The sequence below is a fragment of the Pleurodeles waltl genome, chromosome 11, assembly GCF_031143425.1.
Source record: "Pleurodeles waltl isolate 20211129_DDA chromosome 11, aPleWal1.hap1.20221129, whole genome shotgun sequence".
Lineage (NCBI taxonomy): Eukaryota > Metazoa > Chordata > Amphibia > Caudata > Salamandridae > Pleurodeles > Pleurodeles waltl.
This window is the reverse complement of record NC_090450.1, coordinates 53,634,231-53,657,811: the sequence shown is the minus strand read 5'-3', so window position 1 is coordinate 53,657,811 and position 23,581 is coordinate 53,634,231. Positions and strand designations below refer to the sequence as shown.

At 43.3% G+C, this 23,581-nt stretch overlaps 1 protein-coding gene across 4 annotated transcripts in view; it reads right to left on the bottom strand.

Moving 5' to 3' along the window:
* ECT2 (epithelial cell transforming 2) overlaps nt 1–23,581 on the bottom strand; it is a 201,735-nt gene that overhangs the window by 65,674 nt on the left and 112,480 nt on the right. For all 4 annotated transcript variants that reach the window (XM_069213046.1, XM_069213048.1, XM_069213047.1 and 1 more), the window contains 3 exons: nt 11,498–11,617; nt 10,515–10,583; nt 8,388–8,498 (listed from right to left, as the gene is read on the bottom strand). In XM_069213046.1, the coding sequence (XP_069069147.1) occupies nt 8,388–8,498; nt 10,515–10,583; nt 11,498–11,617 (300 nt within the window). The remainder of the gene's footprint in view (nt 1–8,387; nt 8,499–10,514; nt 10,584–11,497; nt 11,618–23,581) is intronic.

Here is a 23,581-nt window from a genome sequence, read left to right as displayed (position 1 = left end):
CTTGTTGGGGAGGTAGTCTAGGAGTAGTGAGTAATGTGGGCTTTGCCAGTACAACGAAATACAACTTTACAATACTTCATGCAAGAGGAGTCCTAGTTTAGAGGATCCAAGGTGGAGTCGCATTTTCCTTTTCTAGTGGAACAGAGTCTACCTAGAATGGAGGCAATGAAGAAAGTAGAGTGGGGCCAGGCAAGCTACCAAAGACATTTGAATAATTATACGTGTAGCCCCCAAGAAAGAGGCTTGGGCAGCTCTTATTGTAAAGAAGAAAATTTGTTATCAGATGACTGATGACTCATCTGATGAACAGTGTCATATGTTATCAATTTAAGAGTTATGGATGGCATGACACGGCTCACTATAGTTGAGTGTTCTTGGACACTCTCCTCTTGGCAAATAGGAGAAGATTCATTGTCCGTAAAGCTCCCATAGCTACAAGTTTGCTTCAAGGTCAAAGTAAAGTGAATGTAATGGGAAAAAGATTAATTGAAAGGCCAGGCAAATTGATCTTTGACGACCTTTAGACCAATTTTAGAACCGTAATCACATACACAATGAAAACAGCAGACAACATAAGGCGAAGAACTGGAAACACAACAGGGGATTCCAGTAGTGACTCATGTTTGATGGACTGGGCTGTGACCAATATGGCAGACCCAGTAGGGATGGACTGACAGGTCCTTGAATGGGCTGTTTGTGTGGTTTGTGGTCTGGTAGGTAAAACACCTATACAGCCTCTCTTTAGAAGTTCAAAATTGCCTTGAACATTTAGGCCACTTTTGTTTTAGCTAACTGGTGCCTCTCTTAAATAGGTGCCCAAGCCTAATTTCTGTCCCAGCCTTACACTGTGTGGAACAAAGTTCATTGAGGAATTTTACTTTTAAAGTGGTATTTGCTGAGGGTAAATCTCACTTTGTAAATTAATCAGTGATGAACTTAACACTGTGAATGCTACAATGTGAGAGCCAGTGCCACTCCTCAAAGGATATGCATATTTTAGCTACGTTTTCACCTGGGTACGTTTTTAATTTGGGGACTGTGGATATTGGTTTTCAGACCTTAGGCCAGTCATAAGCTGCTAAACAGATTTCCACTGCAGGTGCAACCTCACTAAAAATTGGAAACCTTTTTCGCTTTTTCGCTATGTCAGTGTCATTTCTAGGAGTCAGTTTTAAAATAACAAATGCCACAGGCTGCTTAAACGATACATTTTAAATCTGCACTGACCAAGGAAGCTTTATCAATTCACATTTGGCGAGTACTCGCAAAATGAACTTCAGAACAGCAACGTAATACTCATGGCTGGCTGCAGATGTTAATGGAAAAACTGAACAATGTGTTAAAGTGGTAGATGTGTTTGTGACTTATAAACGCCAGGTGTCTAGTGTTTGTTCCTGAAATGTAACATTTGGAAAGCTAATATGAGCATAAAACATATGTTAGAAGGCTGCAACAGCATTTACAAAACTGCAGTTTTCTATAGTTAGTCATAAACGCCAAGAAAAAACACATTCAAAACCGATGATTGTGCTGTGAGTTTAACCTGCAGTTTAAATTATGGAGCTCAAAAGGTAATTGGGCAATTCGCATCTACTGCCCCTCCCAGAAAATGAAGCCTTTGGACAATGGTCAAAGTAATACAAGCAAGAAGGCCTTTCTGCATTTCAGTTAATCTCCGATATTTACTATTGTGGACCCACGAATCGGCGGAGCCTCTCTCCCCAGACGGCAAAAGCAGACTTGACTGGGGGATGGGATGGGCTTTTTGTTCCCGAGTGCGCCGGATTAGTTTGGCTCTGTGAGGGCTAAAAATTCTACATAGTCTAATTTCTGCAATTTTGAAACTTGAAGAATAAGGAATTGCAGGCTTGCCTTTGCATTAACTGAGCTTTGACACAGCGGAACTGGGATATGGCACTCTAAAAGAGAGACAAGAATGTGCAAAAAATAGCTGCATTCACCAAGATAATTCAACCAATCCTCATAAGAATTGCTGCAATCACCCCCAATGCAATGAATAAGGGTGATTTGTAAACACACAACTATTCATGAAGCTGCAAAAATACACAAAAATAACAACAGGACCCAGCCAATTAACCAAGTTTTTAAACTCCTTATGGAACATGATGACCTCACAGATTCCGCAAATGTTGGCCGAAAGGTTGTTCTAAGCTTAAATGGCAGGAAAGAGCAAAAGCAGCCCTTTAACTCTTCGTGACTGTAGGAACATACGCCAACAAAAAGCGGGATGAATGAAGAGCACTGATGGACAATAATAATAATAAATGAACCTTACCAAAAGATACTGCTGGCCCGAATAAGAAGCTGGTGACCCAGTTCCTTGGAAAGCATCCCTTCCTTGGCTGGCAGCCAGTGTACAGTCCTAAAAGGATGAGCAAGGAACACGGCAGAGCAACACAAAACAAGATTGTTCTACCCCACCCCCTTGTCCCAAATGCCTGACAACTCTGGCTGGAGGATGGGGACAACAAGGTGATCATACTTAGAATGAAAACATCCCAAAAGATCAGAATTCCATAGCAAGTTGTTTGCGCACATCCCGTCCAATGCAGAGAATAAGTAAGCTTTAAAAGGAGGCCTGACCTGCAGCTGACCCATTTTCAAAAGAAAGGATTAGCTGCATGTCATCTGCGTAGGAAGCTACCTTTTATGCAAATGATTCAAACAAGGGTCCAGATGTTAACTAGAGTGGGGCTTAAAGATGAGAGATCTGGAGGCAGATGTTACAGGTGCCATGTACAAAGTTGAGAGACCTGGAGGCAGATGTTATAGGTGCCATCTGGTCCAATTCTCCAAGAAAATACCTAATCCTCCCAAGTGCCTGGCACCCCCCCCCCCCCCCCAACCAACATTGATGTCCTCGAGGCATTGCAGAATAATTGAATGGAAAACATTATTCACTGCCAAAAGATCAAGTAAAATCAGGCAAGTGGTTTGTCCATTGGTCTAGTGTTCCCTTGAAGGAATTGGACACTTCAAGCAATGTCGAATGTCCTAAGAAGGGGCGGAAACTCTATTGACCAAGTGTTGCAACCAAAGCAGCTTCTGACAGCTGACGGTTAATCAGCTTCTCCAGCATCTTGTTGGCTGTTGAGAGGAGAGAAATATTTCTAAAGATGTACAATAGATTAGTGTTTTTTCAATAAAGGAATCCCCTTAGCATATTTCCAGACCAGTGGAACAATCAGCAAGGAATCAGAGGTTTAAAATAATCTGAGAACTGAATTAACTACATTTAATGCCAATGAAAGAACTGTACATGGACAATGAGAGGGGTGGGCCAGACTTAAGGTTCACAACTGCCTATTCCAATTCTTCCAGAGAAATTGAAATAAACTGAAAAAGCTCAAAGCCATGAAGGGGATGAGCGGACCAATCTGTCTGCTCAAGATGTAGAAACATTCTATAACCTGATCTAGGTTTTGCTAATTTGTTTTCCCTCAAAAAATTATCAATTCGGGGGTAATACATGAAATCCTGGCTGCACACCTTGGGATACAGAAAGCTTTGCGATTTTAAAGGTTTTACATAACCTACTGAATACGCCATTGATTACAAAACCATTTTAGTTAAAAATGAAATGACTCAAATAACTGTCAAATTACTTCAAGAGTAACATTCAAAGACTATAATAAAAAGTAAATAAGACTAAGGTGAAAAAGTATCTGTGCCTGATGAAGGTGTGAGAAGTGAAGATTCCTGCTTTGCATTAAATATTTGCAGGAGAAAAGCTTCTGAGGGTCAGGGCTGCTCGACTATGGCTGATCCACAAGTAGCAAAGAGGGATGAGATGTTCAAGAGAATAATGACTTGTGGAATTTCAGCTACTAGGCTTGGAAAAAGTATGGACGATCCAAGAAAAGATTAATCTGTCTGTGCCTTGAAGAAATTCAGCCAGATCACGGATTGGCTGTGGACCTTGAAAGAGTGAATACATTTCTTTATCCTACTTGAATTCTTTGTGTGATTTACAATACACCTTTCCTGGAATTTTGGGAACTTCAGGAACACCAAGGAAGAAGTTAGATATATTAAAATGTACCTATATGAACCTGTGGATAACTGGCCACACAGCCTTTTGGCTCACCACACGAAGATTTTGACTTCCATGATAGTGACCAGCTCAGACAGAACTCTAGCCCAGAGTGAGCTACATACCCTTACCAGACCACAGACCATCGCCAACACTTGGGATCTGGCAGGGACCAGTCAACTTGATTATATTACATTTTTGGTTTCATCTTGATTGCTGGACACTTTTAGATTTTTCGAACCCCTCTACATTTTAATCATTTTGGTGCTGCTATTCAAATACAACATTCAAGTGTCTGAGAATGCCTTGCTATAAGTTATGAACATTAAGCTCTGGAATTACTCAGAAGCCTTTGTACTTGTAAGGACTTTGTAAAGAAATGGCTCCCTGTTGCAGTTACCCCCCACTTTTTGCCTGATACTGATGCTGACTTGACTGAGAAGTGTGCTGGGACCCTGCTAACCAGGCCCCAGCACCAGTGTTCTTTCACCTAAAATGTACCATTGTTTCCACAATTGGCACACCCTGGCATCCAGATAAGTCCCTTGTAACTGGTACCTCTGGTACCAAGGGCCCTGATGCCAGGGAAGGTCTCTAAGGGCTGCAGCATGTATTATGCCACCCTAGAGACCCCTCACTCAGCACAGACACACTGCTTACAAGCCTGTGTGTGCTAGTGAGAACAAAATGAGTAAGTCGACATGGCACTCCCCTCAGGGTGCCATACCAGCCTCTCACTGCCTATGCAGTATAGGTAAGACACCCCTCTAGCAGGCCTTACAGCCCCAAGGCAGGGTGCACTATACCATAGGTGAGGGTACCAGTGCATGAGCACTGTACCCCTACAGTGTCTAAGCAAAACCTTAGACATTGTAAGTGCAGGGTAGCCATAAGAGTATATGGTCTGGGAGTCTGTTTTACACGAACTCCACAGCACCATAATGGCTACACTGAAAACTGGGAAGTTTGGTATCAAACTTCTCAGCACAATAAATGCACACTGATGCCAGTGTACATTTTATTGTAAAATACACCACAGAGGGCACCTTAGAGGTGCCCCCTGAAACTTAACCAACTATCTGTGTAGGCTGACTGGTTCCAGCAGCCTGCCACACTAGAGACATGTTGCTGGCCCCATGGGGAGAGTGCCTTTGTCACTCTGAGGCCAGTAACAAAGCCTGCACTGGGTGGAGATGCTAACACCTCCCCCAGGCAGGAGCTGTGACACCTGGCGGTGAGCCTCAAAGGCTCACCCCTTTGTCACAGCCCAGCAGGGCACTCCAGCTTAGTGGAGTTGCCCGCCCCCTCCGGCCACGGCCCCCACTTTTGGCGGCAAGGCTGGAGGGAACAAAGAAAGCAACAAGGAGGAGTCACTGGCCAGTCAGGACAGCCCCTAAGGTGTCCTGAGCTGAAGTGACTAACTTTTAGAAATCCCCCATCTTGCAGATGGAGGATTCCCCCAATAGGGTTAGGATTGTGACCCCCTCCCCTTGGGAGGAGGCACAAAGAGGGTGTACCCACCCTCAGGGCTAATAGCCATTGGCTACTAACCCCCCAGACCTAAACACGCCCTTAAATTTAGTATTTAAGGGCTACCCTGAACCCTAGAAAATTAGATTCCTGCAACTACAAGAAGAAGGACTGCCCAGCTGAAAACCCCTGCAGAGGAAGACCAGAAGACAACAACTGCCTTGGCTCCAGAAACTCACCGGCCTGTCTCCTGCCTTCCAAAGAACTCTGCTCCAGCGACGCCTTCCAAAGGGACCAGCGACCTCTGAATCCTCTGAGGACTGCCCTGCTTCGACGACGACAAGAAACTCCCGAGGACAGCGGACCTGCTCCAAAAAGACTGCAACTTTGTTTCCAGAAGCAGCTTTAAAGAACCCTGCAACTCCCCGCAAGAAGCGTGAGACTTGCAACACTGCACCCGGCGACCCCGACTCGGCTGGTGGAGAACCAACACCTCAGGGAGGACCCCCGGACTACTCTACGACTGTGAGTACCAAAACCTGTCCCCCCTGAGCCCCCACAGCGCCGCCTGCAGAGGGAATCCCGAGGCTTCCCCTGACCGCGACTCTCTGAAACCTAAGTCCCGACGCCTGGAAAAGACCCTGCACCCGCAGCCCCCAGGACCTGAAGGACCGGACTTTCACTGCAGAAGTGACCCCCAGGAGTCCCTTTCCCTTGCCCAAGTGGAGGTTTCCCCGAGGAAGCCCCCCCTTGCCTGCCTGCAGCGCTAAAGAGATCCCTTGATCTCTCATAGACCAACATTGAAAACCTGACGCTTGTTTCTACACTGCACCCGGCCGCCCCCGCGCTGCTGAGGGTGAAATTTCTGTGTGGGCTTGTGTCCCCCCCGGTGCCCTACAAAACCCCCCTGGTCTGCCCTCCGAAGACGCGGGTACTTACCTGCAAGCAGACCGGAACCGGGGCACCCCCTTCTCTCCATTCTAGCCTATGCGTTTTGGGCACCACTTTGAACTCTGCACCTGACCGGCCCTGAGCTGCTGGTGTGGTGACTTTGGGGTTGCTCTGAACCCCCAAAGGTGGGCTACCTTGGACCAAGAACTGAACCCTGTAAGTGTCTTACTTACCTGGTAAAACTAACAAAAACTTACCTCCCCCAGGAACTGTGAAAATTGCACTAAGTGTCCACTTTTAAAGTAGCTATTTGTGAATAACTTGAAAAGTATACATGCAATTGAAATGATTCAAAGTTCCTAATGTACTTACCTGCAATACCTTTCAAACAAGATATTACATGTTAAATTTGAACCTGTGGTTCTTAAAATAAACTAAGAAAAGATATTTTTCTATAACAAAACCTATTGGCTGGATTTGTCTCTGAGTGTGTGTACCTCATTTATTGTCTATGTGTATGTACAACAAATGCTTAACACTACTCCTTGGATAAGCCTACTGCTCGACCACACTACCACAAAATAGAGCATTAGTATTATCTATTTTTACCACTATTTTACCTCTAAGGGGAACCCTTGGACTCTGTGCATGCTATTCCTACCTTTGAAATAGCACATACAGAGCCAACTTCCTACAGACTTTATTTGGCCTTCGGAGTCTATCATACCATATCAAAACTGAGACCTCTGTCCCATTAGTTAACAGTTTCCCTACAGTAGACAACTAGTACCCATTTATTTGCAACAACTTAGGCCAGAAAGAAAAAAAAAAAAACACCAACAAAAGATTATAGCCTCAGTACTGTTTTACTGAATGTCCTTGCAGTTCATCACAGACAGCGCAAAAAAATCCAGGTCTTCTATTTGGGGGAGCATGCTTAGAAAACGCATGTAAACTTTGCATAATCTAATAAATGAGGCTAACATAAGAAAACTGGAATACTTTACCAGTTTATTTAGGATACCATAAAAAAATCAAATAGAAAAATTCCATACTAATACTGCCAACCTCAGAAGAACAGAAAGTCCTGCCATAATAAACCTGCCCCTTCACACTTCTTTACAGGCTTCACTTAGAACAAATAGTAATACATTACCAAGAGAAACTGCTCATACATTAATCTGCCTAGCACACAGGGTGTGTTATAGAACCTTGTCATCTATGCAGATAGTTGCATTAGATTCCCAAAAATACTCCAGTCCGAGACTAATCACAAAATTGGAATCTAAATTCAAACAACTAAAGAAACCTTCAAAAAGGTTGTCAACAATATATATGTCTTGCCCCCACCCCCTTTCAGAACTCTAATTGTAACTGAAAGAAAATACAATCCCATGTTGCCACACTTTACAGTTTTAAAGTGTAATTTTGTTATATTTCAGTAAAGCACAAAGGTTCAGAGCCCTAATTAGGGCAGACATAATAGCCAAACTATTCTACTTTTATGCAGCCGTGTTGAGCTATTTGCACCCTAATTATTAATTCTTTATCACTCCTAACTGCACTGCTATGCCGAGTGAGCGATTCACTAGGAAGGGATATGCCTCCAAAAGTAGATTTGAACATTAGTGGTTCAAATAAAACTATCAAGTGCAAACAAATAGCAATTACAGAATAAACTGTACATTATTTTATTCAAGTACGTCCTAAAAGACACTTGTATTGGGATTACCAAATTTATGAAAAAACAGACCATTCTACAGGCGAATACATCGTCAGACTTAACAGGCAGCTCTTGGTGAAAATTTGAGTCCCATATGTATTGAAGGGAAACATTTCAACATGTAGTTAAGGCAATTTCTCCTGCTAGAAAGTCAAGAGGACTCTATGCCAACCCTAAAAATACAATTTACTTCAGAAACCTGGATACAAACTTTACAATAGAAAGCTTTTAAAAAGCATTGTATCATACCTTAAGGAAAGCATGGAATCTGGGCTTCTGCTTTTCACATTTGGCAATTGTTTCTTTGCTCATTTCAAAAAAGTTCACAAACGGAGGGTAGGTTTTCACCAAATCCTTCGACTAAGAGAAAAAGATATGGAATAGAGAATATTTAATTGCTAATGAAAACATCAGAATAGTTCTATACAGGAATGATGCGGGCAGGGAAGGTCACTAAGGATGGATTGATAAACACAGGGTCACTAACAGCTGTTCCATGACTAGGATCATTGATAGTGGTATTGCTCTTGGCAAAGACACCTGTAAAAGGCTATAATGAGTTTCCTTATTCAAAAAAGTGCAGACAAAACAGTTGTGTGGCAAGAATTATTAAATGCTAGTCTTGAAACAGTACATTAACTATGGCATTTTAGCTTCTACAGCCAGGATCACAGAACCACTTTCTACAAAGGAGCAAACTAAGAAACTAGTACTATAAATGACTAAGGGCTCTGATTAGAGACTACAAATCGTACAGCAAGCCAGGTTCATTTGCTACTTTAAGTTTTACAAATATGTATACATTATTTTATTGCAATGGAAACCCTATTGATGCTGAAGCCTTCCTTCTCTCCAAACACATTTATGTCCTTTCCATTACCACCGCCTGATTAGTCGATATTAGACGGAAAAGATTCTACGGAGGGAAAGGATACAGGGAAGAAAACAGGGCAGACAACTAGGATTTTTTCCACATGCCCTATTTTCATTAAACTCCAATAATTGTGAAAAAAGTTCTAAGAACAAGGAGCTGGAGTAGGATGGGAGTATATTAGGGATGTTCATTTCAGCCAACCTTTAAGCAATGCAGAGTTGACAATGGTCATTCCAAAAAAAAAAACTGACTGAGATGCCCTCCAGATAATTAAAATCGGCTCAGATGTCAAATACTTGTTAACCCAGCACTAATGCTACATTAAATGCAACCACTTCCAGGATGGAGGGAGAGATTATGGGGAGAGACAGTTGTCAGACACCAGTGGTTTTAAGGAAACAACCCAACATGACTAGATGTACCTGGAACAGAGAAGACTAGTCAAAAGACAGATTGCTTGCACCATCCGTTTTCCAAATAAAGGACATTAAGACAACAGAATATAGGGCCACATAGGGCATTAGCTAACCTTCATAGACTGACTGCAGGATGGGAAGTTAATTAAAACAAGGTTACCAGCAAAACAGAGTAATAAAGAGCGGCCTATTCAATGATCTCAAACGTCTCTCAAAAAAAACAAAATTGTCCCTAAATTAAACTGAGTCTTCCGCCCGAAACCCAAATGCTTGTTGAATGTAGTAACTTGATAGAAAGGCCATTTACCTTTCCCCATATTCAGAAAGAGCCACATTCTGTTGCGGAGAAGGAAAGGGGATTTGTTCTAGCATTCACATGATTGGCCTCATTGCCAAATAATCAGACTAACATGCGTATTATTAAGAGAACTAAAAAGCAGCTTTCATCCAAAATAAACTTTAAGCCAGGGCTTCAATGCTGCAAAAGGAGCACTTTACATAGCTTGCCTCAATGATCAATAGGGGCGACTAGTCAAGCAGATCATGTTCTGAAACTCCATACTATAGTAAAGTGATACACCTCGCCCTAAGGATTTTACTTTGGCCATAACTAGCATTTAGATAAACTGACCTCATAAAATCTCACCTTTAAATAAGGCCATAATGCATCCCACTCTTAAATTAGGCTAACCCGAAACAAAGTACCAAACTAATAAGCTAAAACCAACTGTTGGCTGAACTAATTTCAGAACCTTCACATTCATGTAGCCTGAACTATTAAGATGAGAGGTACTTTAAACCATTGTCATATTGGATGCAATACATCAAGTCATTTGCTCAGAAGGTGATTTCTTTACCTCCACACCTTTATAGAGATGAGCTCATTTTTGTAACAGAATTATGCTGTACTAAATGGATACATCACAAAAACATTGGAAATGTACACAAATATGGATATAGAGATTTCCGGAACAGCACAGTTAATGTTAGGAATGTACACAGATATGGATAGAGATTTCCAGAATGGTACAGTTAATGTTACAACTCTAAGAATCCACACAGCATAAATAAATGCAAAACACTTACATAATTAAGAATGATTGCACCAATACTCTTGTTTTCGACCCAACTTCTCATCAGGTTTTCAAGATCATCCTATGGAAAATAATGTTTTTGATCAAGAACATGGCATTCAGGTTTTCTACACCACTAACGTACATCCCTGCTATTTTGACAACACTCCCAATCCAACCGCTTGTCCAACCGATAAATGTTTAATGTGGTCAATTAACTGCTCAAAAGACTTAAGTTGTTGAGTATACTGCAGTTATACTCCAGAATCACTACACCTAAAAATGGGTGCCTGGCGAATTTTAAATGGAAAGATGCACCAAGAGCTTCACAGAAAGGCAGAAAGCAAAGAAACAAATGCTACCAGTACACAGTTTTGTGCCATAGTTATTTCCCTAGCATGGTGAAGTGGCAGCATTAAAGAAACCTTTAATGTTGAACAAGGCCCAACGAAAATAACAGCAAAGACAGCAGCAGGGGTTCAAGCATGTCAGCTGTAGGATACGGTCTGATTAATTTAGCAGGTGCCTTAACACACTGACCGATCAAGCAATTCTAAATTAGAAAAATCAGAAAACCCAAACAGGTTCAAAGTCAAATATTTTATACCTTTGCAGAGACTGTTCAGAACAATATTTCATTGTAGGTTTGAGTCAGGCCAGTAAAAACATTACTAAAAAAAAAAATACCAATACAATGGCAATTCAGAATGCTCTATACATGTTTGAATTCAATTAAACAAAGAACGTATTCAATAGCTCCAGTATCTAAAGAACGAAACTCACTATTGGATGGAATAAAGCAGGAAATAGGCCACATTCGGAAAAAAGCAGTATAGATTTCGTTCACCCATCTTTTATCTTCATATTGTTCTAATAGTCATCTAGGTATGTATTTTAAATAAAACCTCGAAGTAAAATGCAGAGTGAGATTTATAATATTAAAAATACATCTCATAAAGGTGCTAAAACTGAGATACGGTAAAAGAAGTCAGTCACCTTAATTTTAGTGTGAACGTCAAGAATGTCTGGAATACTGCCAAAAATGGTTTTAATCTCTTCTTGTGCCAGAATTGGACCGCCACACTGCTCCTCTTTTTCCAAAGGTATCTGAAAAATCTAAAATGGAAATGTGTCAACTATTAATTTTATGACAGTTTTCTATGTTTGAGACATTACATGTACAACAAAATGAAGCAAAAGTTAATTTCAAAATGTTTGTCCAATCCAATAGATATTTAAGGAAAATATTTATCAAAAATTAGCTTTAGTTAATTAAGTGAAAAGTATGAAGCTGAACTTGATAAACCACAGTGACCTCAGGGAGGTATGCTTGCACTAGAAATGCAAAATTAATAGCACAGACTGAAAATGCAGCTAGTTCGTTTGAAGCTTCCTCAAAGCTCGGGCCTGAGAAAAAACACTGAAGTGGCAGAGGATAGGACAGGGGAGCTCCAGGCTGGGGTGGCTACTTTGAAGAAGAAGGTGGCCTTGTCACATTCGGGTCGGGGGACCCTGGAGGCGCGGTTGGGCGAGTTCAATGCTATCTATATTTCCCCCCCCCAGTTCCATCTTGACCACTGACTGCATTTTGTGCTTACCTTAAAACAGTCAAATTGGTGGTGCAGGTATTTTTCAGTACACAACATATGCAACAAGTTTTTTGCTCTTATCTCTCTCACCACGGCAGTGACATAACATGGAGGAGAGATAGATAAGGATGTACCAGAGAACGTTTATGGTACGGCTTGGGAGCACACCTTGGGATGTGGCCAATTTCTAACCGTGCTCTTTCAACACTGACCTGGTTCAGCCAGCATTTCAACAACAACCTACTGTAGGAGGGGGGGGGGGGGGGTCAGGAGGGGGAGTGGGGGGAGTTTCTAGAACTCTCCTCTCCAGCTTGCTTAAAGTATAAGAGGAAGCTTGATGACCGGGTTCCCATTGTGGGTAGTTCTCGCTCTTTGCAGTTGTCTGGGTTCACAACTTGAAGCTGGGGAAGAGATGATGTCACTGTCAAGACCCATGATGATGCATTTTTTATTTTAACTTTTAGCTTTGCGCTGTGCATGAATATATAATCACTATATATACATATATTATCCTTGGTTGAAGTAGTGTATCTTCTTTGTTTCTATGATTATTCTACTGCTGTGAATATTTTCAGAAGTGTACTTGTGTTGCTGCATTTAACAAACGCTTTCCTCTTAAACCTTGAGACGTGACTTAATAAATTCATTAGTCAGACTAAGTGTGCTTCATTGTTGGCATTTCTTTCATTTTGTCGTCTCTCAGTCCGAAGCATTGCAAAACAATGGCACAGAGGGATGGTCACGTTGTAACAAAGTGCACCTCCTGGAGTTCCCGGAATGGGCAGAGATGTGTGCCACAAAACAATTTGTGGAACAATAGATCTGAGATACCCTAAAACCCGTATGTTCACCATCAAGACATCGCCTCGCCCTGGGGCACCAATGCGATCCATAATAGCCCACATATTGTACTAGGAAGTCAAAAAAACACATTCTGTGCGCGGCCAGGGATACAGACACTGCAAGGTATGAACTGGAGGGTTTCTATTTACCCAGACTATACTAATAAAGTGCAAGGGACCTGTAAGAAGTTCCTAGAGGTCAAGGCCACTGCTACATATTGTTGTATCCTGCCCGACCAAGGGGCCTGCAGGAGCAGGTAGTCGTACCTGGAGTGCTAGATAGGAGGTAGGGACTAGGCGCGGACAATCTTCTTGGGAGGATTGTCTCCCTAGGGTGGTCATTCAGGAGAATGGCACCATGGGTCTGGCCGCCTCGCAACAGCACCCAATGCCAGGACCCAAAGACTTGGTATGTTTTGGGGACTTCGATGATGCAGGTTCATTCTGACATGTGATGTACTGCCTCTGGATATGTCTTTGTGAAGTACCTCTGTCTAACCATCTCTCCTTCCTAGGGCAGTGGGAGTCCTCTTCATGTGTTTTTATGCAGTTAGCGAGGAGTACCACCAGGATGGTTGTATCGGGGTCGCTACTTGGCTCTGGTTTGTTATATCAAGCTCTAGGTTCTATAAGATGGCAATAAATTATGTATGGGGTTTGGGGATTGTAGGGAACTGGATTTTTGTTGCAGTACCCCCCCACTTTTTGCCTAGTATTTGATGCAATTTTGACTGACGTGTACTGGGTCCTTGCCAACCAAGTCCCCAGTGCCAGTGTTCTTTCCCCCAAAATTGCACAATTGTTTCCCCAAATGGCAAATCCTTTAGCACCCTCTGTAAGTCCCAAGTAAATGGTACCCTAGGTGACTGGGGCCTGAAGTGCTAAAGTGGGCCCCCAAGGGCTGAAGCACAAATTGTGCCACCCTAAGGGACCCCTCACACTGAGCACGTCACAGGCTGCCATTGCAGTCCGCATGTCTTGGTGCAGACACAAGTGAAAACACAACATGGCACACAGCCTGTGTGCCATGTCTTCTAACACTGCAGGCAATTTATGTAAGTCACTCCTACAGCAGGCCTTACAGCCCTAAAGCAGGGTGCATTATATTACATGTGAGGGTATATCTGCAAAAGCTGATATGCCTCTCCTAGGTCTGTCAATTCTCAGACATAGTAAGTGGGCAGGGCAGCCATTTTAAATGCATGTGCTGGACACTGGTCAATATGAGTTCCCTAGCTACATGATGGCTTCACTGAAGGTAGGGATGATGTTTGGTATCAAGCATCTTGTATTGGTGAACCCACATTGATGCCAGTGTTGGATTTACCAATACATGCACCCAGAGGGCACCTTAGAGGTTCCTCCTGACACCGTACCAGCATCTAGTGTCCTTGCTGACTGGTTTCTGCAAGCCTGCCACCCGAGACAATTCTGGTAGTTATTGACTACAGTAAGAGTCTTCTGCTCTCAGGAGTCCCTTAACAAAAACCTGTCTGGGAAGAGTGTAAAACACCCCCTCCCACACGAGGGCCTATGATTCACCTTCCTAAGGCTGGAAGCCTCAAAGGGCTGCCGCCTTTGAAATGCGAATCTGGCTCCCCTCACGGAAGAGGAAGCCACCGCCCCCTTTCCAGAGGCCACGTGGTAAAATTAGTTAGCCAGGTAGGCGTCCCAACTCCAGGCTAATACCACCTCTAAGGTGGGCTACTGAAAGGTGGACACGAAATTCCAGAGGTAGAAATCTTTGTGATGGCATATCTAGGAATTCAGGCACAGGGCTAAGCACACTTCCCACAGAAAGTGGTCATATAAGGGGGACGTAGTGACCCCAAGGATCAGTAGCCTATTGGCTACCCTACACAAACCTAAGGCCCATTAATTCAGTATTCAAGGGAGCCCCATGCACCAGAGAAGCAGATACTGACAACCTAAGATGACCAAGGACATTTAAGAGCCACGAAAGCAGAAAAGGAGAAAAGAAGCAGCTGACCTTGTACCATCCCTCTGGCCTATCTGCATACCTCGACGAAATCTGCACCAAAGTGGACTCATCCTGCAGCTGTGACTCCAGAAACCCAGGAGACTATGCCTCCTGTACACTGAGCCCTCTATTCACATCGGGGTGAGGGGTGCCCTCTCGGAGTCGTGGATGATTGCCAGGGTGCCCCCCCCCTTTCTCATCTCCTATTTGCGCATACGATCAAGCCCCTTGCTCTGTTGCGTAGGAAAATGGTACCCTGGGCATCAGGGTGGGTGATCCCACTCAGTGGGATTGTATGCGGATGATGCACTAGTTTGTTTGATCCCCTGCCAGTTCCACTCAATACAACTGCTGGTAACTTTTGGTGTGGTTTCTGGGCTAAAAGAAAATACCAGCAAATCGCTTGTTCCTTCTCGGTGGGTTCAATGGGAAACACCATGATCAATTGCTGGCTGAGAGGCTTCGATGGGAGACAGGATGTTTCTGAGGGTTTGGGTCACTAATACAAAGTCGGAACAAGATCAGGAATGTAGACAGGGTTGTGAAGGATCTTGAGCACTCAATCGCTTCCTGGAACACTGAACTTCCTCTCTGTGATGCGTAGAGCAGCCATGGCAAAGGTGGTCTTCCTCCCGCGCTAACTCATTCACTTTTCCCGTTCAAGCCTAGCTTTTTCAGGAGGCTGGATAGCCTGTTGGTCTCCCTGGATGAGCAAGTAAGCGCAGGAGGGTGGCACTGGTAATGCTTAAAAGAAACATGGAGAGCTAGCTGTCCCAGATGTACAGTTTCATTACTACGCAGCACATTTGCAGCATGCCGTTCGGTAGTTAGCTGAGCCGAACAACTGGGAGAAACAGCTGTTGGGGCACTTAGATTGCAGAAGACACATAGGCTCGGTTGTATATAGCTAGGACTACAGCTGCGATCTGGGAAAATGTGGTTCAGAAGGTTCTCCGTAGAGCCTCTTTCAGCAGGGAACACCACCTGTGGGATCTTGTACCCTTCCTAACTATATATACTGACCTATTAATGGAACTATGGAGGATAGGGGGTTGTCAGAAGATGTGTAATGCTGCAAAACTGGTCACCTTCCAAGATGTTCAGGACTCCTTTGGGGGTTGGCCCTGGACAGTTTTTACATCACACCAAACTGGAGAATGTTGTAAAAGAGTCGTGGACTAATTTTCCAGCGGCACACCATCCCTTTGAGGTGTTTGATGGCCTATCGGGGGTGGGGTGAAGGAGAAGACACAATCATTCTTTTTTGCGGGGCCCTAAGGGGTGACAGGCGGAAATACCCATGTGTAGCATGGAGGATCTGGGAGCACGCTTTAGGGGAGCCCACTGCATACACTGACTGGGCTTGCACATCAGCCCAGGTATGCACAGTGTCATGTAATAACAGGTTCAAACTGCTCAATTTTCATTTTTTACACCACACCTATATTGCACATTATCAACTAAATAGAATAGATCCCACTAGAGGTTCTAAATGTGTACGCTGTGAGGCGCCAAGCGGCACTTTGCTACATCTGGCTTGGGAATGCGTCAGGGTCCAATTCTTCTGGAGATAAGTATTGCCACATTTTAAGGAAGCAACCAGCCTGGTGATTCCTCACACAGATGGTCAGTCTACTGGGTGTCGTGGTGAGGCCTAAAAGTCAGAAAATCTCCTACAAGCTCACCCAACTAGCTATTTTCCTAGCAAAATAGCTGCATGGCCATCCAGTAGCTGGACACTGGAGTTCACTGGTTGCCCAATGGCTGAGACACCAAACAGAGTGGGGAATGGCAGAAGAGCACCATCTGAGGCTGGCCCGCACTGATGAGGGTGATGTATGAGATCATGCTCCGAGTCAAACTGCTAAAAAAGTTAAATATGGCTGGGGACTCGCGCTCCGGTAATAGTTCCTACGCAGAGGCCAAGTCGACGTTGCAATGTATATTGCAACCAGGTGAGATTATGTTAAAACATTTTTTTCATGTACTGCTCAAGAACTTGGTTAATTTAATAAACCGTACCTGCTATTGTATGCACCTCTGATGTTGTAACATCTGACATGAAGGCACCCTCACTTGTGGCAGTCGATGCTATGTACCCTTGGGATACTGTGTGTGAAACTGTTAATCTTGCACTGTACATTTTTATTTTATTGTGAGAGTAAAATCGATAAAATAGCTAAAAAAAGAACAAACAATGAAGAACATTTGGCAGCAGCAAAGCAGTGTAAGCTGGTGCAGATTCCATCAAGCCAGCATTCAAAGGATTTGGGTCCAATCATAACTGTTCCCAGGGAAGTCCATTTTCGTGATGACAAATGTTAACCAAAACACAGTTATAGTACAAGCATGGACGCCACCTCAACATCTTTACCCCCTTCGCTGCCAAGCCTTTCCCCCCCCTCTCGGGTGCAGAGCTTTTTCTTTTGGCTATTTGGGGTAGTTCGCAATTAGGCCCTCAAAACTTTTTGTCCACATAAGCTACCCACACAAAATATCCGCCCTTCCTCCCCACCCTTCATCCCTCCCCCCACCATCCTTGTGGTGCTAAGATCACCATCTTCCGAGCATTCAGGAACAGGCAGACTTGAATCAGAAAACCACATTTTTCAACACAATTTTGGCATTTTACTGGGACATACTCCATTTTTACTATTTTTTTGTGCTTTCAGCCTCCTTCCAGTTAGTGACAAATCGGTGTGAAACCAATGCTGGATCCCGGACAGCTAAACATTTCTGAAAAGTAGACAACATTCTGAATTCAGCTAGGGGTCATTTGTGTAGATCCTTCAAGGTTTTCCTACAGAAAATAACAGCTAAAATTAAATATTGAAATTGAGGGCAAAAAAAGCCATTTCTGTCCACGTTTTCTTCAACTTTTTCCAGCTATGGCAGATTTTTTAAAGCAATATATTGTTACGTCTGCTGGACTCTTCTGCTTGCGGGGATATATAGGGCTTGTAGGTTCATCAAGAACCCCAGGTACCCAGATCCAATAAATGAACTTCACCTTGCAATGGGTTTTCATTGTATACCAGTGAAATATAAGGAGTGAAAAATAGGTATCAAGGAATCATTTATATTTCCAAAACGGGCACAAGGTAAGATGTTGAGAAGCAGTGGTAATTTTCACATCTCTGAATTCCGGGGTCCCCATACTAGCATGTGAATTACAGGGCATTTTTCAAATAGACGACGTCATTTGGAAGGAAAAAAAATTAAAGACAAAGGGCAATAACACCTGTTCTTCTATTCTGTGTTCCCCAGTCTCCCGATAAAAAAATGGTACCTCACTTGTGTGGGTAGGCCTAGTACCCGCGACAGGAAACGCAACATGGACACATCACAGTTTTACACTGAAATGTGACATGTTTTTTGGAAAGTGCCTAGCTGTGGATTTTGCCCACTAGCTCAGACGGCACCTAGGGAAACCTAGCAAACCTATGCATTTTTCAAAATTTGACACCTAGGGGAAATCCAGGATGTGGTGACTTGTGGAGATCTCACACCATGGTCTGTATCCCAGAATCCATTGCAAACCTCAAAATTTGGCAAAAAAAACTTTTCCTCTCCTTTCGGTGCTGCAAAGTTCTGGCATCTGAGGGGAGCCACAAACTTCCTTCCACCCAGCATTTTCTCACATCTCCCGATAAAAACTATCTCACTTGTGTCGGTAGGCCTAGTGCCCACAACAGGAAATGCCCCAAAACACTATGTGGACACATCAAAATGATCAATTACAAAACTGTCCTGTTTTTGTAGGGTGGGGGAGGGTAACCTCAGTTTTTTGTGCAGAGCTCAGCAGTCATCTAGGGGAACCAACCAAACCAAGACATTTCTGAAAACTAGGCACCCGAGGGAGTCCAGGGAGGTGTGGCTTGCGTGGATCCCACTGTGTTTTTACCCTGAATCCTCAGCAAACCTCAAATTTTGCTATTACAAAAAAAACGGGAAAAAAAATATATATATATATATATATATACATTTTATTTTTTTTCCACATTTCTGTGTGGGATCACCGCACCAGCACAAATTTCCTACCACCCAATGTTCCTCTGTCGCCCGATAAAAATTATACCTCACTTCTGTAGGTGGGCCAAGTGCCTGTGACAGGGAAAAGCCAAAAACATGTCAACATTGAGGGGAACCAAAGCGGGTCCAAAAGGACAGTTTGAAAAAGAAAAAAAAATATAACAAAAACGTTTTTTAGGCTGATAAGTGGGGCAGAATTTTAATTGGTATAGATGGGACAATGCTGGGTAGTAGGAATTTTGTGGATTCCTGCAGATTCCAGAAGGCTCCATCACAAAAATGTTGGGAAAATGTGTGATTTCAAGCAAGTTTGGAGGTTTACAGGGCATTGTGGGTAAGAAAATGGTGGGGGCGCATGTGAAGCACACCACCCTGGACTCACCCAAATGTTTAGTTTTCAGATGTCTCTAAGTCTTGTAGATTTTTCTACATGGCAGCGGCCCAAAGTCCAAAAAGTGCAGCCCTCAATTCCAGGCCGGACGATTTTGAGAGTTAACCAAGCTCTCATGTCCCACATGTAAAATCCCAACCCAAGATAATCAAATGTCCTCTTGCTTGCCGTTCGGATAAGATCCTTTAACATCTGACATTTAAAAATGACTGCAAAATTGTTCCTCTTTCATTCCAAAGAAAATCATCTTTCTTTGGACAGAGGAGAATGCAGCTCAAATTCTCCACAAGCATTGGGCTATAGCCCATTTGACCAGGTCATGCTTCCTCTGGATGACAACCTCATCCTGTAAGCAGGACTTTTACTTTACAAACCACAAGGATGGAAAGTTACTTGCCAACTAAAACCACCCTCTTTCACCTCTAAACATAAGAATGCAGCAAATGTTAAACCCAAATTAAAACTAAACCTGGCCCTTTCAGGATCCAGGGACCAAGAGAAATAGCTCCAATTCCAAGAATCTATCAAATGTTTCATTTCTTGAAGGATTTCAATAACCCTCCATGTTCTAAACGTCAGGTCTGTCAAAAACAAATCAAGAGTTTTAACTGTGCCATCAGCGTAGAAGTATTAGCTTATGGCGGTGTTTCATCCTACCTTTTGTTGATCTAAGTACCCCATATTAATACCTTCTAATATTACATTGTTATATTTCCATATTTCCTTGCACAGGAGGACTCTCAAGTGGACATTCGGAGACATGTAAGCCCTTAACCCTCAAATTAGATAAAGGCCTCCAAATTCGGAGGATAAGGGAAGATATTTCTTCCAGAGTTCCAGCACTAAGTTACCTTATGCAAAAAAGAAGAGACCATAACTGCTATTAGAGACACAATTGAGATTGAAAAATATGATACATTCCTACTTCCCAGAACCTAAAACTCGTTGTCCACTCCTTACCAATTTAATACCCATCAACTCACGGAAACGTCCAAAATGTATACACCTTGAACCATGCAAGGGAATTTTTAATCACAGCAACTGTGAAAAAGAGGCCCAAGAAGGTGACTGAAGATATGAAGCAATAAAGGCAAAATACACTTAGATCAGAACCAAAACACATTCAGTCTGTGAAGAGGAAATGGTAGTACCATTTCTTCCCAGCATGTTTCTGGCAAAGCCATTTCTTGACACTATATGCAGAATCTCTTTCGCAAGAAGCTATGTGGGACTAGTGCAAAGTTGTTCAACTTCCTTCAAACCAGTCACTCGCCTAGCAGTTTAAAGTGTGCGTAGTGCACAAACCCAGAAGCCATGTGTCGGAAGCTGTCTCTTTATATAGTAGACCAAAATTAGGTATACTGTGCTAACAGCCCAAGCAAAACAGAGGTATCACAAAGGCACAAATGAAATCACCAATCCGCTCTTTGTTGGTATTTGTGGTGCGGGGTGGGGAGTGGAAGCAGTCAGGCATATCATCGGGTAGTTCTAAGCATGTCAGGCACACAGAAATCTAACACCAGTCTATAAAAATAACATACCTTTACATAAACTTTGATACAAAGATCACCAGAATCAGTTGAGTACTTTGAGTTATGATTTTTTTTCATTTATTTTTTTTGCCAAAGTTGACTGTGCATTTTTCAGATGCGGTAATGTATACTGTGGAGTAATAACAAGCAATGCACATACAGGTATAGTACAGCAACTTATGGGACCAATCTCCTGGACTTAAGGTAAATATGGGGCAAGGTCACACCAACAGGTTACCTCAGGCGGCACTGGGGCATTCAGGTGTAGTGATACAGTTCAGCCCACATGCCCTGTGCAAGTTGCTGCAGTGGTGGACGGAGTCCAGCCTAGGCAAACCACAGAGGGGGTTCAGTTCTTATGATGCTCGAGGACATAGGGAGACCAGTGGTCCTGTTCCTCTGCTGTGGGAACAAGGTTAGAGTCTTTGCGTCTGCTCAGCATCCTGTGATTCTGGGCAAATAACTATCTCCCCCATGCTTACAATTCAGGGCCTTCAGATCTTCATGGGTGATTTTCTGTGCTTTACAAATCCTGGATTGATTTATTTAAAACTAAAAAATAGTAAACAAATGTTAGAAATGGAGTCTTTGGTTGACAGTCAGGTTACCCCTGTTCAGCAAGGACCCTCACGCTAGTCAAGGTAAAAGAATCGCCCTCAGCTAACCACCGCTTACCCCCTTGGTAGCTTGGCAGAGCAGTAGGCTTAACTTCAGAGTGCTAGGTGTAAAGTATTTATACCAACACACACAGTAACTTAATGAAAACACTACAAAATGACAACACAGGCTTAGAAAAATAGGAAATATTTATCTAAACAAAACAAGACCAAAATGACAAAATCCGACATACACAAGGCAAGTTATAAATTTTTTAAAGATTAAATTAAAAAATAGCGCTTAGAAACACAAAATGCTTCGATGAGGTGTTAACACGGCGTCGTGACAGTCTCGTTCCCAACAATCCGACACCAATGGCGCTGGCCACAGAGTCATGCAGACCCCCAGGTACAGTACCTTGGTGAAGAATTAAAACAAGCCGATGCGCGAAATCAGGGATCGCAGCATCTGTGCGTAAAGTTGAATCCGCACAGTTCGAGTGCCGTTGGTCACGACGTGTTGCAGCGACTTCCACGGAGTCACAGACTTCGGTGGGACTGCAGCTGTGTTGGGCCTGCGAAGGTAGTCGCGTTCCAGCGAAGATCATGGAGTCGGTTGCAGGCGGCGTTGGTCCGGAGTCGTCCGAAGTCGATTTCCTTGAATTTTCACCAGCTTTTCCTTTCAAGGGCCCAGGGACTGGATAGGGCACCACTTGTCATGGCAGGATTCTCAGCAGAGAGTCCAGGTGCTAGTAAGGAAGAAGTGTTTTCTGTCCCTGAGACTTCAAAGAACCAAAACAGGAGGCAAGCTCTAAATCAAGCCCTTGGAGATTTCTTCTCAAGATGGAAGGCACACAAAGTCCAGTCCTTGCCCTCTTACTCTTGCAGAAGCAGCAGCTGGAGGATAGATCCACAAAGCACAGTCACAGGCAGGGCAGCTCTTCTTCCTCAGCTCTTCTCCAGGCAGAGGTCCCTCTTATTTCCAGAACTGTTTCTAAAGTCTGTGGTTTTAGGTTCCCTTCTTAGACCCAATTTCTCCTTTGAAGTAGACCTACTTCAAAGTAAAGTCTCTTTTGAATGTGAAATCCTGCCTTGGCCAGGCCCCAGACACTCACCAGGGGGTTGGAGACTGCATTATGTGTGGGCAGGCACAGCCCTTTTAGGTGTGAGTGACCACTCCTCTCCTCCCTCCTAGCACAGATGGCTCATCAGGATATGCAGGCTACACCCCAGCTCACTTTGTGTCACTGTCTAGTGTGAGGTGCAACCAGCCCAACTGTCAAACTGACCCAGACAGGGAATCCACAAACAGGCAGTCTCACAGAAATGGTATAAGCAAGAAAACGCTCCCTTTCTAAAAGTGGCATTTTCAAACACACCATCTAAAAATCAACTTTACTGAAAGGTGTATTTTTAAATTGTGAGCTCAGAGACCCCAAACTCCACATGTCCATCCGATCCCAAAAGGAATCTACACCTTAATCAGATTTAAAGGTAGCCCCCATGTTAACCTATGAGAGGGACAGGCCTTGCAACAGTGAAAAACGTATTTAGCAATATTTCACTGTCAGGACATATAAAACACATTACTATATGTCCTACCTTAACCATACACTGCACCCTGCCCTTGGGGCTAACTAGGGCCTACCTTAGGGGTGTCTGACATGGAAGAAAATGGAAGGTTTAGGCCTGGCAAGTGAGTACACTTGCCAAGTCGAATTTACAGTTAAAACTGCACACACAGACACTGCAATGGCAGGTCTGAGACATGATTACAGAGCTACTTATGTGGGTGGCACAACCAGTGCTGCAGGCCCACTATTAGCATTACTGTAGATTTACAGGCCCTGGGCACCTCTAGTGCACTGTACTAGGGACTTATTAATAAATCAAAAAGGCAAATTATGGATAAGCCAATTACATACACATTTTGTAAAGGAGCACTTGCACTTTAGCACTGGTTAGCAGTGGTAAAATGCCCAGAGTAACAAAAGTAACATAAACAGAGTCCAGCACACCACAACAACATGGGGAACAGAGGCAAAAAGTTAAGGGAGACCACGCCAAGGAGGAAAAGTCTAACAAAGTATTTTTTTTTTTTTGCAACAGTTGCAGCA